This window comes from Leiobunum rupestre, chromosome 6 (assembly GCF_980474605.1).
Source record: "Leiobunum rupestre chromosome 6, qqLeiRupe1.1.hap1, whole genome shotgun sequence".
In the NCBI taxonomy this organism is placed as follows: domain Eukaryota; kingdom Metazoa; phylum Arthropoda; class Arachnida; order Opiliones; family Sclerosomatidae; genus Leiobunum; species Leiobunum rupestre.
Window position 1 is genome coordinate 7,996,652 of NC_143389.1, and position 12,908 is coordinate 8,009,559.

General features: G+C 36.9%; 2 protein-coding genes across 2 annotated transcripts; both read left to right on the forward strand.

Annotated features, from left to right (window-relative positions):
* The first annotated feature begins 8,802 nt into the window (after nt 1-8,802).
* Nucleotides 8,803-9,798, forward strand: LOC149939213 (uncharacterized). Its single transcript, XM_090179055.1, has 2 exons — nt 8,803-8,944; nt 9,035-9,798. The coding sequence occupies exons 1-2, from the start codon at nt 8,803-8,805 to the stop codon at nt 9,796-9,798; spliced, it is 906 nt and encodes a 301-aa protein (XP_090035181.1).
* A 1,303-nt stretch (nt 9,799-11,101) lies between these two features.
* LOC149939214 (uncharacterized) lies at nt 11,102-11,548 on the forward strand. Its single transcript, XM_090179056.1, has one exon. It carries the CDS (start codon nt 11,102-11,104, stop codon nt 11,546-11,548), a length of 447 nt encoding a protein of 148 aa, XP_090035182.1.
* The last annotated feature ends 1,360 nt before the right edge of the window (nt 11,549-12,908 follow it).

A 12,908-nucleotide genomic window follows, 5' to 3' on the forward strand; every position in this document is an offset into this window, starting at 1 on the left:
GACTCGGTGTACATGGGAATCAGATGAAATCGATTGCGTCGGACGACCCCGGTGATGTGGATATTCGATAGGATCCATACCAATTCTCCTATTTCGAGGATATGGAGTGGTTTAGCCCTGTGACGCTTAATTGTCGTACTGGTCTTTTAGTTTTGGTCTGCGACTAGTCTCTTTCTCAGCGACTTCTTTTCGGGATGGAAGGGTCGGCGCTAGTTGTCTTGAGGAGGTTGGGACTGTTGATCGCAGTTTTCTTCCCATCAACAATTCGGCTGGATTATAGCCATTGGATAGCGGTGTTGAGCGATAAGACAGCAAGGCGAAATAGACATCTGACTTCTTCATCTGTTGCTTTATTACCTTGACCGCTGCTTCGACAAAGCCGTTGCTTTGAGGATAGCGTGGGCTTGAGGTAATGATTTTGAACCCATATTGTTTGGCGAATGCGTTGAACTCAAATGTGGTGATACGTTTGAATTGTGGACCATTGTCGCTTCGAACAGTTTCGGGAATCTCGTGCGTTGCAAAGATGGACTTGATATGCGAGATAACAGTGTCTTCGATGCATACGCTACGGGGCGAATTTGGCCATCTGCTTGCTTTTGCTACAATTCGGCTCCAATGCCGAATGATGATTCGTCGGCCTTGATGGATCGTAGATTGCGAGTATCGGTTTACTGCTCAGGATGGACTTGACTCTCCCAAAGCCGTGATCTTGACTCGGACCCCATTGCCAAACATTATTCGTACTGCAAAGTGCGTTCAATGGTTGGAGAACCTCTGACATGCTAAGAATGAATTTTCCCAGGTAGTTCACCGTACCCAACAGATGCTTCAGATCTTTAACGTTCTCAGGTTTCGGGAGTTCGGTGATTGCTTTTATCTTTTCTCCGTCTGGCTCAATTCCTTTTTCGTCGACGACATGGCCCAGGAAATTGACTCTTGAGATGGTAAACTGACATTTTTCTTTGTTGAGCGATTTTTAGGCGTTCCAGAACCTGTCGTAATCTGACATCGTGTTCGGCTTGAGTTGACCGCCAGACCAGAATGTCGTCTTGCAGGTTTGATGCGCCCTTTATTCCTTCTAGGCACTCTTTTAAGCGTCGCTGAAAGTGTTTGGAAGCCAAACTCAACCAAAATAGCAGACGGTTGAAATGGAAGCGTCAAACGGTGTAATAAATGTCGTAAGACAAGCCGACTCCCGATCTAACGGGATTTGCCAATAACCACTGTTTGCATCGAGCTTAGTGAATATCGTGGCCCCAGACAGTTGTCCCAGGGTATAGTCGACTGCGGGTAATTGAAACTGTTCTCTTTGTACGTACTTGTTCAGCTCGACGAAATCTACGCAAAGTCTAATTTGGGCTGACGGTTTTCGCACGATGACCATTGTGGCACACCAGTTTTCAAGCCAATCATTATCTTCCTCAGAAGGTTTAATTATCTTCTCCCACCATTCCTCACTTTTTTCATCCAGTAACGTTTTAGTCGCCACGATGGCTTTGGGACGCAATGGACAAGATCAAAAAAAACCATCATCGCTTGAATTAGCAATTGCTCTTGCAATAGTAGCTTGGCGACTCCTAATGGTTTTCGACAAAATTCGTCTTCTTCTCGTGATTGCATTTTGAGTTCTCAAACATATTTATTTTCCAAAACGAAAAATTTGCCTTAAAGATATAGCTAGAGTGGTTCTTAACACTAAACTGCGGTCCATTTCTAGCAAGACGAATACAATATCTAACCGTCCGGCTATCTGATTTAAAAGAAACTAGTTTAAAATTCCTAACAGTAGGTTTTTCCAGGCGATAAACCTTCTTTAAGGTCATAAAACGACTTGCATGAAACCACAAAAATACGAGTTTCCTCAGAGGCTCCCCTTGGGGAGCAGAATCGAGATTTTCTTTAATCCGTTTTTCCTACCTCATGGAAACGTAGTCAATGTTCATTATCTTCTACCCCAAGCCCCACATTTTGCGGAACGTGCATCCACAGGGGGTCTCCGCCGGGCACGTCAACGCGCTAAACGCAGTACCATGGAGGATGAAAGTACTTCTGTTAGAGGTAGACTTCATACTGCTTTTTTTCCTTCCCCTCTGAAACGGCGGACCACGATTAGACTAGCTTGTCCGTCAAAACTCCTCGCCTCTTCTCTTAACCTTTTATCGCTGGCTCTCCTTTGTGTCAACGCGCTTTAAAGCGTTCAAGCTACCGATGTAAAAATTACTGATTTTGCCCACTTCCATTCTTGTCGGTGAAAGGGCTGCGGAACTTGTGAGAGCAAAACCTATTGACCCGCTAAATTTGACCTCTTCCAAAAGTGAAAACAAGCCATATTTGGCCAGTGATCAGGAAGTAAAATTTAATTCCAACATCTCACTGTAACTACTAAATTTAACTGTTTCTATTTAAAACTTTGAAAGAGCAAAAAACCGTACTTCAACGCGTATGGATACTTCCAAGGATATAAAAAAATATTTACACTCCTTCCCACCTCACTCCTCCCCAAAGTATTTAGAACGCTACGCTTTCTAGACCGGCGACTCCGTAGAAGAAAACTGTTAACTATCAGGACGCAGTAAAGGGGCTCAAAAAGTAGTCGAGAATAGGTAAAACTGGGTGCTTGTGTCTAAACTAGCTGAATTACACTTCTGTGTTTAAATAATTTCATTCCACCAACTAACAGTTTCTTAAATCCCCTGTATTTTCATATTATTTAATTTCACCGGCGTTTGTTTTAGTTCCACCATCTAATCCTTTCCGAGAGTAAGAAATACGTTTATTAATAAAGTATACTGCCCTGCAAGTACAAAGTTGCCCTACGACACAGAGTACTAAATCGGTGTTACGAAATCATGAACATTTATTATCAATATAATTTTAAAAACAAATAGGTATAGAGTAAAAGGGAAAAACAAGACAAATAGAAATAAAGCGTGAGAAAGAGAGAGCCAGAGGCAGGATAGATACAAAGAGAGAGAAGATAATTTCTACAACCTAAACTAAGTGAATTTTTTAACTTAATATGCTAGAAGATCGAGGCATATTTTAAAATTGTTTATTTTAGCTCAAGTGACTAAACTCTGGCATTACCTACACATTTAATACTTTGGAAATCCACCAACGGTCAAAATATTACATATAAACAACGAAAATGGTATGAAAAACCGTTTAATAACCGGGAAAAACGCTTTTTCCCTTATTAAACTGTTTTTCATACCATTTACGTTGTTTATAAGGGGAAAAGCGTTTTTCCCGGTTATTAAACCGTTTTTCAATCTATTTTCGTGGTTTATATATACATATTCAATATACTTGTTATAACTTTTTGTCAAAACTAATATGAATAAAATAAAATATGCGCAATTTTCAAATAGGGTCACACATTTTGCAAAACCAAAAAGAAATATGGAAACTAAAAACACAAAGATACTAAATGGAGACACAGCTTCTACCAAAGCTTTGACAATGTCTTTTACATCACTGTCTATGCCCTCGCTGTTCTCCTTTTCTTTAACGTCTCCGTCATCTTTGGCAACAAGTGCGCTTTTTTGCCACCATTTTGTTTTATTTCCTCTACGTCCATTTTTAATATGAAGTCCTCCAATTCTAGCTCTTCACCCATGTCATCGTCTGCGCTTATCTCTATCACTGAAATCGTATCTCTGAAAAACACAATTTCCCAATTGGTAATCAACTTTATTAGAGAACCATGTTAATATCATTTACTTATCTACTACTTTGTTTTGGTAATTTTGTTTTTTGGCCCAAGCAATTGCTAATATTTTCCTTCTTTGCTCTTCTTGAATAGTAAAGTCATAATCCCTGAATTTAAATTGTGAACAATGTGTTTATTTTTAGGATTGAATCCCCATATCTCCACTATTTCCCAAAAATAAACCAATTTTCTCTGAGAAGCCGCCACATACCAAAACTAAAGTTACAAATGTGCCCAAAATAATAAGCTCAATTTGGCGGAAATACCTATGGTAACGATTAATTCATCAACCTTCACAATTAACAGCACATGTTATTACATAACCACCTATTTTAATTACCTTATCAAAAATGTTTCCCGTTGCGAATTAAATTGTGTATTATATATCATAATTATTACTGTCCTGCTCTTAATGTGACAGGTCTATTAAAGAAAGGACGCTACTGCACTATGTTTTATAAACCCGTTTTTGTGGCAAAAACTCTAGATGGCATATAGAAAAATTATTTTTATAAAATTAGATCCTTTATAAAATTAGAAATTTTTCAAATCTAAAATTATTTTTATACGCCACCTAGCGGACAAGTTAGCCTTGTGTTACTTTTTTGAGCAAATCAAGCATCGAAATCAGTTATGAATTAGTGCCATATCTTATGTAAAACATTTCATTGCATTATGTCATTTACTTTTGAAGTTATCGAACAAAAACCACAGAAAAATGCACCAAATCCGGCATTTTCGTTTGGGTTTAACTTTAGAACCAGCAGGGTAATTTCGATTTTGTTTTTTTAAATTGATAGAAAACAAGTGATATTACTTTAATATTTTGAAAAAACTTTGCGATCACTGACGCAGTAGCGGCAATTGGTTTTAATTTTCAGTAAAACAATTTCTGGTAAATAGCACAAATATAGCCAGAAATTGGGCTATTTTTGGACTAGAAACTAAAATTGTTGGCGAAAAGTTGAAGCAAAAAAATTAAGAATTGTATTGCCCTAAATACGGATAAATTACCAACAATTGTTACTTACATCATTGTTAAAGAGATATATGTGAACTCGCGAAGAAACTTCTTAGATGTTAAACTAAACTCAAAAGTAAGTTCCCGTCGTTTTTTTAAAATAATGTATATTTTTCGTTGTTTTTGAGTTTAAGTTCCTTATATATTAAATAAATTTAGACTTTAAAATTTTGGATTTAATGAAATTTGACATAAGAAAATAAGTTCTCCAAAAAATACAAAATTGCATTTTTTAATCTCATTCATCAGTATCATACATAATAGTTTACTTAGTCATTGTCCTTTCTGAGATCATCTAAACATGTAACATAATCATTATCCTAGATTTCTTCTTCTGACGGATTTCCAGAAAATACCAATGAATCTGATTGGTTCGGTAGTAATGGTTCAAGAAGTAGACTAATAGCATCTTTAGGAAAATTTAAAGAGTGACGTTTCTGTAGTCTCTTTTGTATAGAATAATATGAAACAATTGGATCTGACAAATCAAGAGCTCGACCGAATACATCGCTTAAATTATCTTTTCTACTTGTTTTTCGAGTGTGGTATTCTCTATCATTTCAATATACTTTGTTCCTAGATTCGCCAGCTTGCTAGCTCAAGATTCCTACTGGTAAAGCGGATGTCTTTATAATTTCTTCACCGTGAATAAGTATCTTGTGCAGAGTGACTGGCATGTAAAACCACGGATATTCCTCAAAATATCTTTTCGTAAGTTGGCCGCAGTATATTCCAAATTTCGAAAGGGTCAATTGAGAAAGATGACGATATGACGCAAAGAATGACGTGTAGAATTTCAACTAGCCATTTTTCGATGTTCAGTATGTCGGAAAACATTTCTTGGTTTACTGGCGAAAAGGCTCTACTTGCCGTATTTCCGTCATTGCTTGTTCCAGCGTGCATTTGAATAGTCTACTCGAAGGGACAGCTTTTCCGACATTAAAGATTGTATCGTGCGTTTCCTCTGAATAAAAATTGGATTGTTTGCGCCACCTTTTATTCGCCAGGTTTTAAATCCTTCAATGTTACGGTATCCCAAATGAAGGCAAAACTAAAAAAAAAAAGAATCCATGCATGAGGCCGACTAATTCCAAAATTGAACTGTTGTCCATCTGTTTGATATTTCGACGGAGGATTTAATAAATTAAATTTTGTTGGAGTTGCACCGCATAACGAACAGGATTGCTGAGATTTCGCTCCGGAAATTGATAAAATAAAATACCATCTGTCCTTGACTTGGAGAAAATTACTGATGAAATTTAATATTCAAAATTTAAACCCTGGGATCTACTAAATAAAACAAACCACAACTTATTTTTTTTTAAATGTAAAATTAGGTATTGACATATTGGACCCCTTAATTTATATAAAAATTAATTTTTAATTATTACAGAAAAAATAAAATATTGAAAAAATGTATAATATAACCATTTTTTTTTATAATAATTCATTAATTTTAATGACAAATTTTGCATTGAGTTCCTTTTACAATTATAGAAAAATTATAAATTTTCAAAAAAATCATTATATGCCACTTTATCCAATTGATTGTAAAATATACATTATTTTTACAATTTTAATGGCAACTGGAATTAGAAATTTGGAACAAGACAAATATTTGTTTACAATATAGAATTCATCATTGAAGTACCTTGGGACCAAAGGAAGTTGGTTTTGCAAAGATGACTGTAGAGCTAAAGAATATGGTTCATCAAAACGCATTAAAATCTATATTGAATTCTGTGTATGGTGATTTTTGGATTTAAAACACATGTCATTTTAACACTTATTATTTAATGAACTAGTGCAAACTGTGACTGCGCTTCACTAACATGGTTTAATACTGTGCAGATTCCCTCCCTGTACCACAGCTTCTGTAATTTCGCAAATTTGAGATAATCCAGTAATAGCTGTAATTTCAGGTATTATATTTTCTGGAAATTTCGAAAAGTCAAACGGGTTTTTGACTGAAATCTCATTTCCATTTGGATTACCATTATGACCTCTTTGATAAAAGCAATTCCTAAGGAACTCTATAGTTGCACATACTTAGTGCTACATTTTTGGCCCCATTTTCGACCTTTAAATATAGAAAAGAAAGCTTCAAACCTCATACACCAATGGTGTCGTAATGTGCCAAACATAGAAATTTGACTGGGAAGATGGAGAAGATAAAGAAATTTGGGTTTAATCAAAATAAAGGGATATATCTTTGACACTCTGTTAAGTAAAGTTCAATTGTACCTTTATTATTATTATTTTATTTTTTGTTGCAGATTATTGCAATACATAATAATAATAATAAATTTTAAAATTTTTATGTTAAATGTGTAGGGAAGAAAATAAATATAAATATGGATACCTTTGTGGGCAAAATTGGATCAAAGATTTTGTGTTAAAAATTGGAGGAGCAGTGGACTCTGATTTGAAAGGTGGAATGACGTCATTCTGTTGTTCACAGGAATATTTTTTAATACTTTAAATAAATTTGACATATTAATCAACAATAAAAATAATATACGTCCCGTTAAGGCTGCACATTTAACGAGCTCTAAACTGTTTTTTTCAGTTCGAAGAACTGTTTTTGTTATAATTCCTATAGGGTTGCAAGTTTCCACATCATCAGCATATAAAATTATTTGTAAACAAAAGGTTCCTGACAGTTTATATTTATTATAGAATGTTCCATCGCACCAATCTTTCATGTAGTATGGAGCGAGTGGGTAAGCCAGTATTTTACATCTGGTATGGCAACTAAAGCCTTCAAGCTCTCTAAGATAGGTACACTCTGTTTGAAAAGTCTTCGACAGCTGAAATTTTTGCCCTCTTTTTAATTCTGCTAGAAAACTATAATAGATAGTTCGATGAAACCTATTGCAACTTTTATTTATTTTCCAATATCTTTCGTTATTTATCGGTTTCGTCCGCCAAAAATTAATAGTTTGGCCGGAACCGTCAAAACTTATTTTTGACAACTGTTTAAATATTGGTTCTACGGCACTGACTCACGCGTTTTTGAATTCACAATGGTCGATTCATATTTAGAAAGTGGAAAAATTATCCCTCTACAACCAACGGTTGAGAAGTTATAGCGTTTCCAAACTCTCCTCGAAACTAGGAAACACCTAAAATGCATCAAGCGATTATAAATAACGCAACTTCGACGACAATTTGGAAACGCGATAACTTCTCAACCGTTGGTTGTAGAGGGATAATTTTTCCACTTTCTAAATATGAACCGACCATTGTGAATTCAAAAACGCGTGAGTCAGTGCCGTAGAACCAATATTTAAACAGTTGTCAAAAATGAGTTTCGACGGTTCCCGCCAAACTATTAATTTTTGGCGGACGAAACCGATAAATAACGAAAGATATTGGAAAATAAATAAAAGTTGCAATTGGTTTCATCGAGCTATCTATTATAGTTTTCTAGCAGAATTAAAAAGAGGGCAAAAATTTCAGCTGTCGAAGACTTTTCAAACAGAGTGTACACTGTAACCCCAAACTGATTTTTGTTTTAATTTGAATTTACAAACAACTCGCATTCTACCAAAATAAATTTGTTGAGGCATTAGCAAATTAAAATTAGACTTAAAAAATCCATTCTCATTGCATCTGATTTAATTGATATTAACATGTCTTCAAAACTAAAATCATTATCAAATACTGGATCTGAAATATTTTGTCCATCTTCATTTGAAAGGTTTTTAAAATGTCATTTATCTCTTCAACTATACAATCTATATTTTTTTACTGAATCCAAATTTAGGTTGAGCCTTAAGTATAAAGTTACCAATAGCTTTTTATACACTGTTGTAAACTTGTAATCTTATCAATTGATGATAATGGTTTTTTATACATAACTATATAACCTGTTTAAATTAAATAAACCAGGCACTCGTTTACTTGCAACACTGAGTTGTGTTCATTATTTATCTCGGCAATGATACGCTATTCCAGAAGCTGCCTTGGCAAGGGCGGAAGACTACGATACCACAAGTGGCGACGGGGATAATTTAGTCTGCGGGATTTTCAAGTAAATTCAACGCGCAGCTCTTCCGTTTCCATGGTATCTTTTCTGGGCAGCGTCGGGGAAATCGTTCCTGCTGAAGAAGATTGGGCTACGTATGTAGCGAGGCTGGAGATTTTCATGGCCGTTAACCAGATTGACGAGACATTGCGCGCTGGAGTCCTGTTAACATCTTTGGGTAAGAAAATATATTATCTCATCCAAGATTTATGTTCTCTAGCGGCGCCTAAAACGCTGTCATACAAGGATCTGGTTGCCAAATAAACAGCGCACTTCAATTCGGAACCCAATGTAACAGCAGAACGCCACCGATTCAGTAGACGCCACCAGCAGGCTGGCGAGTATGTCGCTGATTACGTTGAAGCGTTACGACATCTCGCTCGATTCTGCCTGTTTGGAGCGCAAATCGATGACTATCTACGCGATCAATTCATTTCGGGAATCGGGGAGCAGGCCGTTTTGAAGAAATTGCTATCAGTCAAAACCTTGACGTTTGCTGGAGCCATATCCATAGCGCAGTCCATGGAGCTCGCTTGCAAGGATGCTGATGAACTCAAGTCTGGCGGGAGTCCTGTTCCTGTGCAACCGGTGAGGACGAAAGGAGTAGTCCTTCTTGACGAGCGTTCCACCACAACTCGAGATCCATGTTTTCGTTGTGTTCGACAGAATCACCGGTCGGACGATTGCTTCGCTAAAAATAAGGAGTTCAGTAATTGCGGCAAGACCGGACACTATGCAAGTGTGTGCCGATCTGCTTCCTCTTCACAAGGGTCTAAGCAACCACGATCCAAGCGTGGTCGCAAATCCAAATCAGTCAGGACGGTGGAGACAACTGATGAAGACGAGAAACCGATGTTTCGTTTCGGACATGACACCGAGCCGCCTATCCTGTTGCGTATCAAGACCAACAACGTCGAAATGGAGATGGAGTTGAATACCGGAGCAGGAGTATCGGTGATGTCATCAAAAGATTTCCACCGGCACTTCAAATGCCAGTTGCAGCCAACCAGTGTGACCTTACGTCCTTACTAATCTAAGGTCAACATACGTCCATTGGGAACATTTAGGTTAGGACCAGAAAAGATGGTGCCCTTCGACAAATGCAGGATTATCGGCTATTTGGAACAATCGCCCCGTCACATGTTTTCCACTTTTTAGTTGCACCTTACCAATGTACTAATTAAGGGGAACCTAATGGTGCAAAAATTCTTCGCCGCAAATAATTAATTTTAAAAGATATACTAATTTGAAAGGTGTACGAACCGAACGGTTCGGGGCGAAGAGAGCTCGCCGTCGCGCCGTTTTTGCCCTTTTGGAAATCAGCCTTTCTTTATTTGTTGAGAGTGGTAATGGCGCCAGTAGGACCTGCATATACGTGAAATATGTTGCTGTAGTGGACGTGGGGTTTAAGGATTAAAATGACGGTGCACGAAACAAAGCTTTTATTAAAGGATTTAAATGACGGTGGGCTACTATACAGATAGGAAAGAAAAATTCACAAACCGTACTCATTTTCTGCGGGTCTTCGCGTAGTTCCGCAAGTTCGGAAGATTCTAAGGCTATTTTTAACAATGGGTACTTTTGGTTTTTGTTTATATTTTAAGGTGTATTATTTGTCAAGGATGGTTTTTGATTATTTTTTTAAGATGTATTATTTGTCAAGGATTACAGTAATCCAAAAAGTTTTAACCGCAATTTATTATTTAGAAAGATATGATAAATATAAAATTGTTACTTGCCAGCATTTTTTACATCCGGCCCCTCAGCGCTCGAGCGAAGTGAGTGCGCGGCGCCGTCAGCCGCCAATGTATTGTCTTTGGGCAGTTTTTAATTAACTTTTTATATAATGCTTTTCGGGGAATAGCTTTTCCACCATTGGAATCCCTTTAAAAAGTACTTTAAGTGGGGTCGAGAAAGGGGAACAAAGGGAGTGGCGGGGCTATTGTTCCAATTTACCGGATTATCATTTAAATTAAACTCGTCTTCATCCATAGAAACGTAACCTTCATTTTTACAATCATCAGATTCATTTGACATTTCATCATGTCGTTCAGGCTCATTATAAAATTTTGTTGTATTATATTTCACTTAAAAGATAGCTTATGTCCGGCACCCCTGTTAATCAATGACATAATACATCGTCTGGAAATATTTCTTCTAAGCTTGTTAAAATAAATAGTTATGCAGTCTCTTGGGTGATTCCTTAAAGTAATGTTGATCCCTTAAATTATCTCAAATGTGTATTATTTTGTTTTAAACTTTTTAATTTATTAAATTATTTATTTAGTTAAAGCATTATATTCGGTTCACGATCAAGATAAGTCTTGGATTCACCATGATGGAATGCGGTGCCGATTTCGCGGTGGGGCAGTTCCAGAAATTAACGTCAAGTAATTATAATTGGTGGAGTTTTAATATGGAGATGTATTTGAGATCCAAAGAAGTTTGGGAAAATGTTACTGGCACTGAGGCTGATGTGGTTCAAAGATATGTTTGGCGCGTCTCTAAGGCTTATTCTATTATTGGTTTGGGAATTTCTGAAGACTTGAGAAGCTTAATTATAGAGGCTATGACCCCAACATCTCAGTGGAAGGCCTTAAAGGATGCTTTTGTCCCTAATTATCGTGCTAGAATTGCAACTTTGCGTCGACAATTTTATTCAATGGACTGCCAACCGGGAGATAGCATACCTTCATTTATTGGACGCCTTTATCATGTTAAGGGTCAGTTACAAGAGGCTGGAGGAACAATAACAGAGAAAGACATATCAGCTTATAGATAAATTGCCCAATAGTTACGAAAATCTGGTTCAGCAGATATATCAGTTAGACAGCGCTGAGTTTAAGCCTTCTGTAATTAAATCACGGTTATTGGCCGAATATGGGCGGCTGTTGGAGAGAGATAGAGATAAATCACAGGATATGTCAAGTAGCGTTTTTGTGGTACAGCAGCGTGACCGTGATCGACCAAAAGTTAGAGGTGGAAATTATCAGAATTCAAGTTCACATCGAGGGCAACACAGAGGGACCGCACGAAGGTCTTATCAGGGAAATTGTAGTTATTGTAATCGTCAAGGGCATAAAGAAGCCGATTGCTGGCAGAAGCGGTACAATAATAGTAATAACCATCGTTCCCAAAAATCAAGGGGATCCGACAGGGCTGCTTTATATGCATCAGCCCACTGCTCGTCAGATAAATCAAATAACTGGATCATTGATTCTGCAACCAGAGGGATTGGTTTGTTACATATAAGCATATGCCTGCTGAAGCTACATGTGGAGAGGGACAGTCTAAAATTGAAGGTGTTGGAGACGTTAGGCTGCGTCTGGCAGGTTAAGATGGAGACATTATTAGATTAAAGGATGTTTTGTATACCCCTAATATGAGAAGGAATTTAATTTCGGGGCGATTGGTTGACCAAGGCGGTTACAAAGGCCGTTCTGTTTAAATCCAAGTATACAGTCTTTGATAGCAAAGGAAGCCGCCAATGTATTGTCTTTGGGCAGTTTTTAATTAACTTTTTATATAATGCTTTTCGGGGAATAGCTTTTCCACCATTGGAATCCCTTTAAAAAGTACTTTAAGTGGGGTCGAGAAAGGGGAACAAAGGGAGTGGCGGGGCTATTGTTCCAATTTACCGGATTATCATTTAAATTAAACTCGTCTTCATCCATAGAAACGTAACCTTCATTTTTACAATCATCAGATTCATTTGACATTTCATCATGTCGTTCAGGCTCATTATAAAATTTTGTTGTATTATATTTCACTTAAAAGATAGCTTATGTCCGGCACCCCTGTTAATCAATGACATAATACATCGTCTGGAAATATTTCTTCTAAGCTTGTTAAAATAAATAGTTATGCAGTCTCTTGGGTGATTCCTTAAAGTAATGTTGATCCCTTAAATTATCTCAAATGTGTATTATTTTGTTTTAAACTTTTTAATTTATTAAATTATTTATTTAGTTAAAGCATTATATTCGGTTCACGATCAAGATAAGTCTTGGATTCACCATGATGGAATGCGGTGCCGATTTCGCGGTGGGGCAGTTCCAGAAATTAACGTCAAGTAATTATAATTGGTGGAGTTTTAATATGGAGATGTATTTGAGATCCAAAGAAGTTTGGGAAAATGTTAC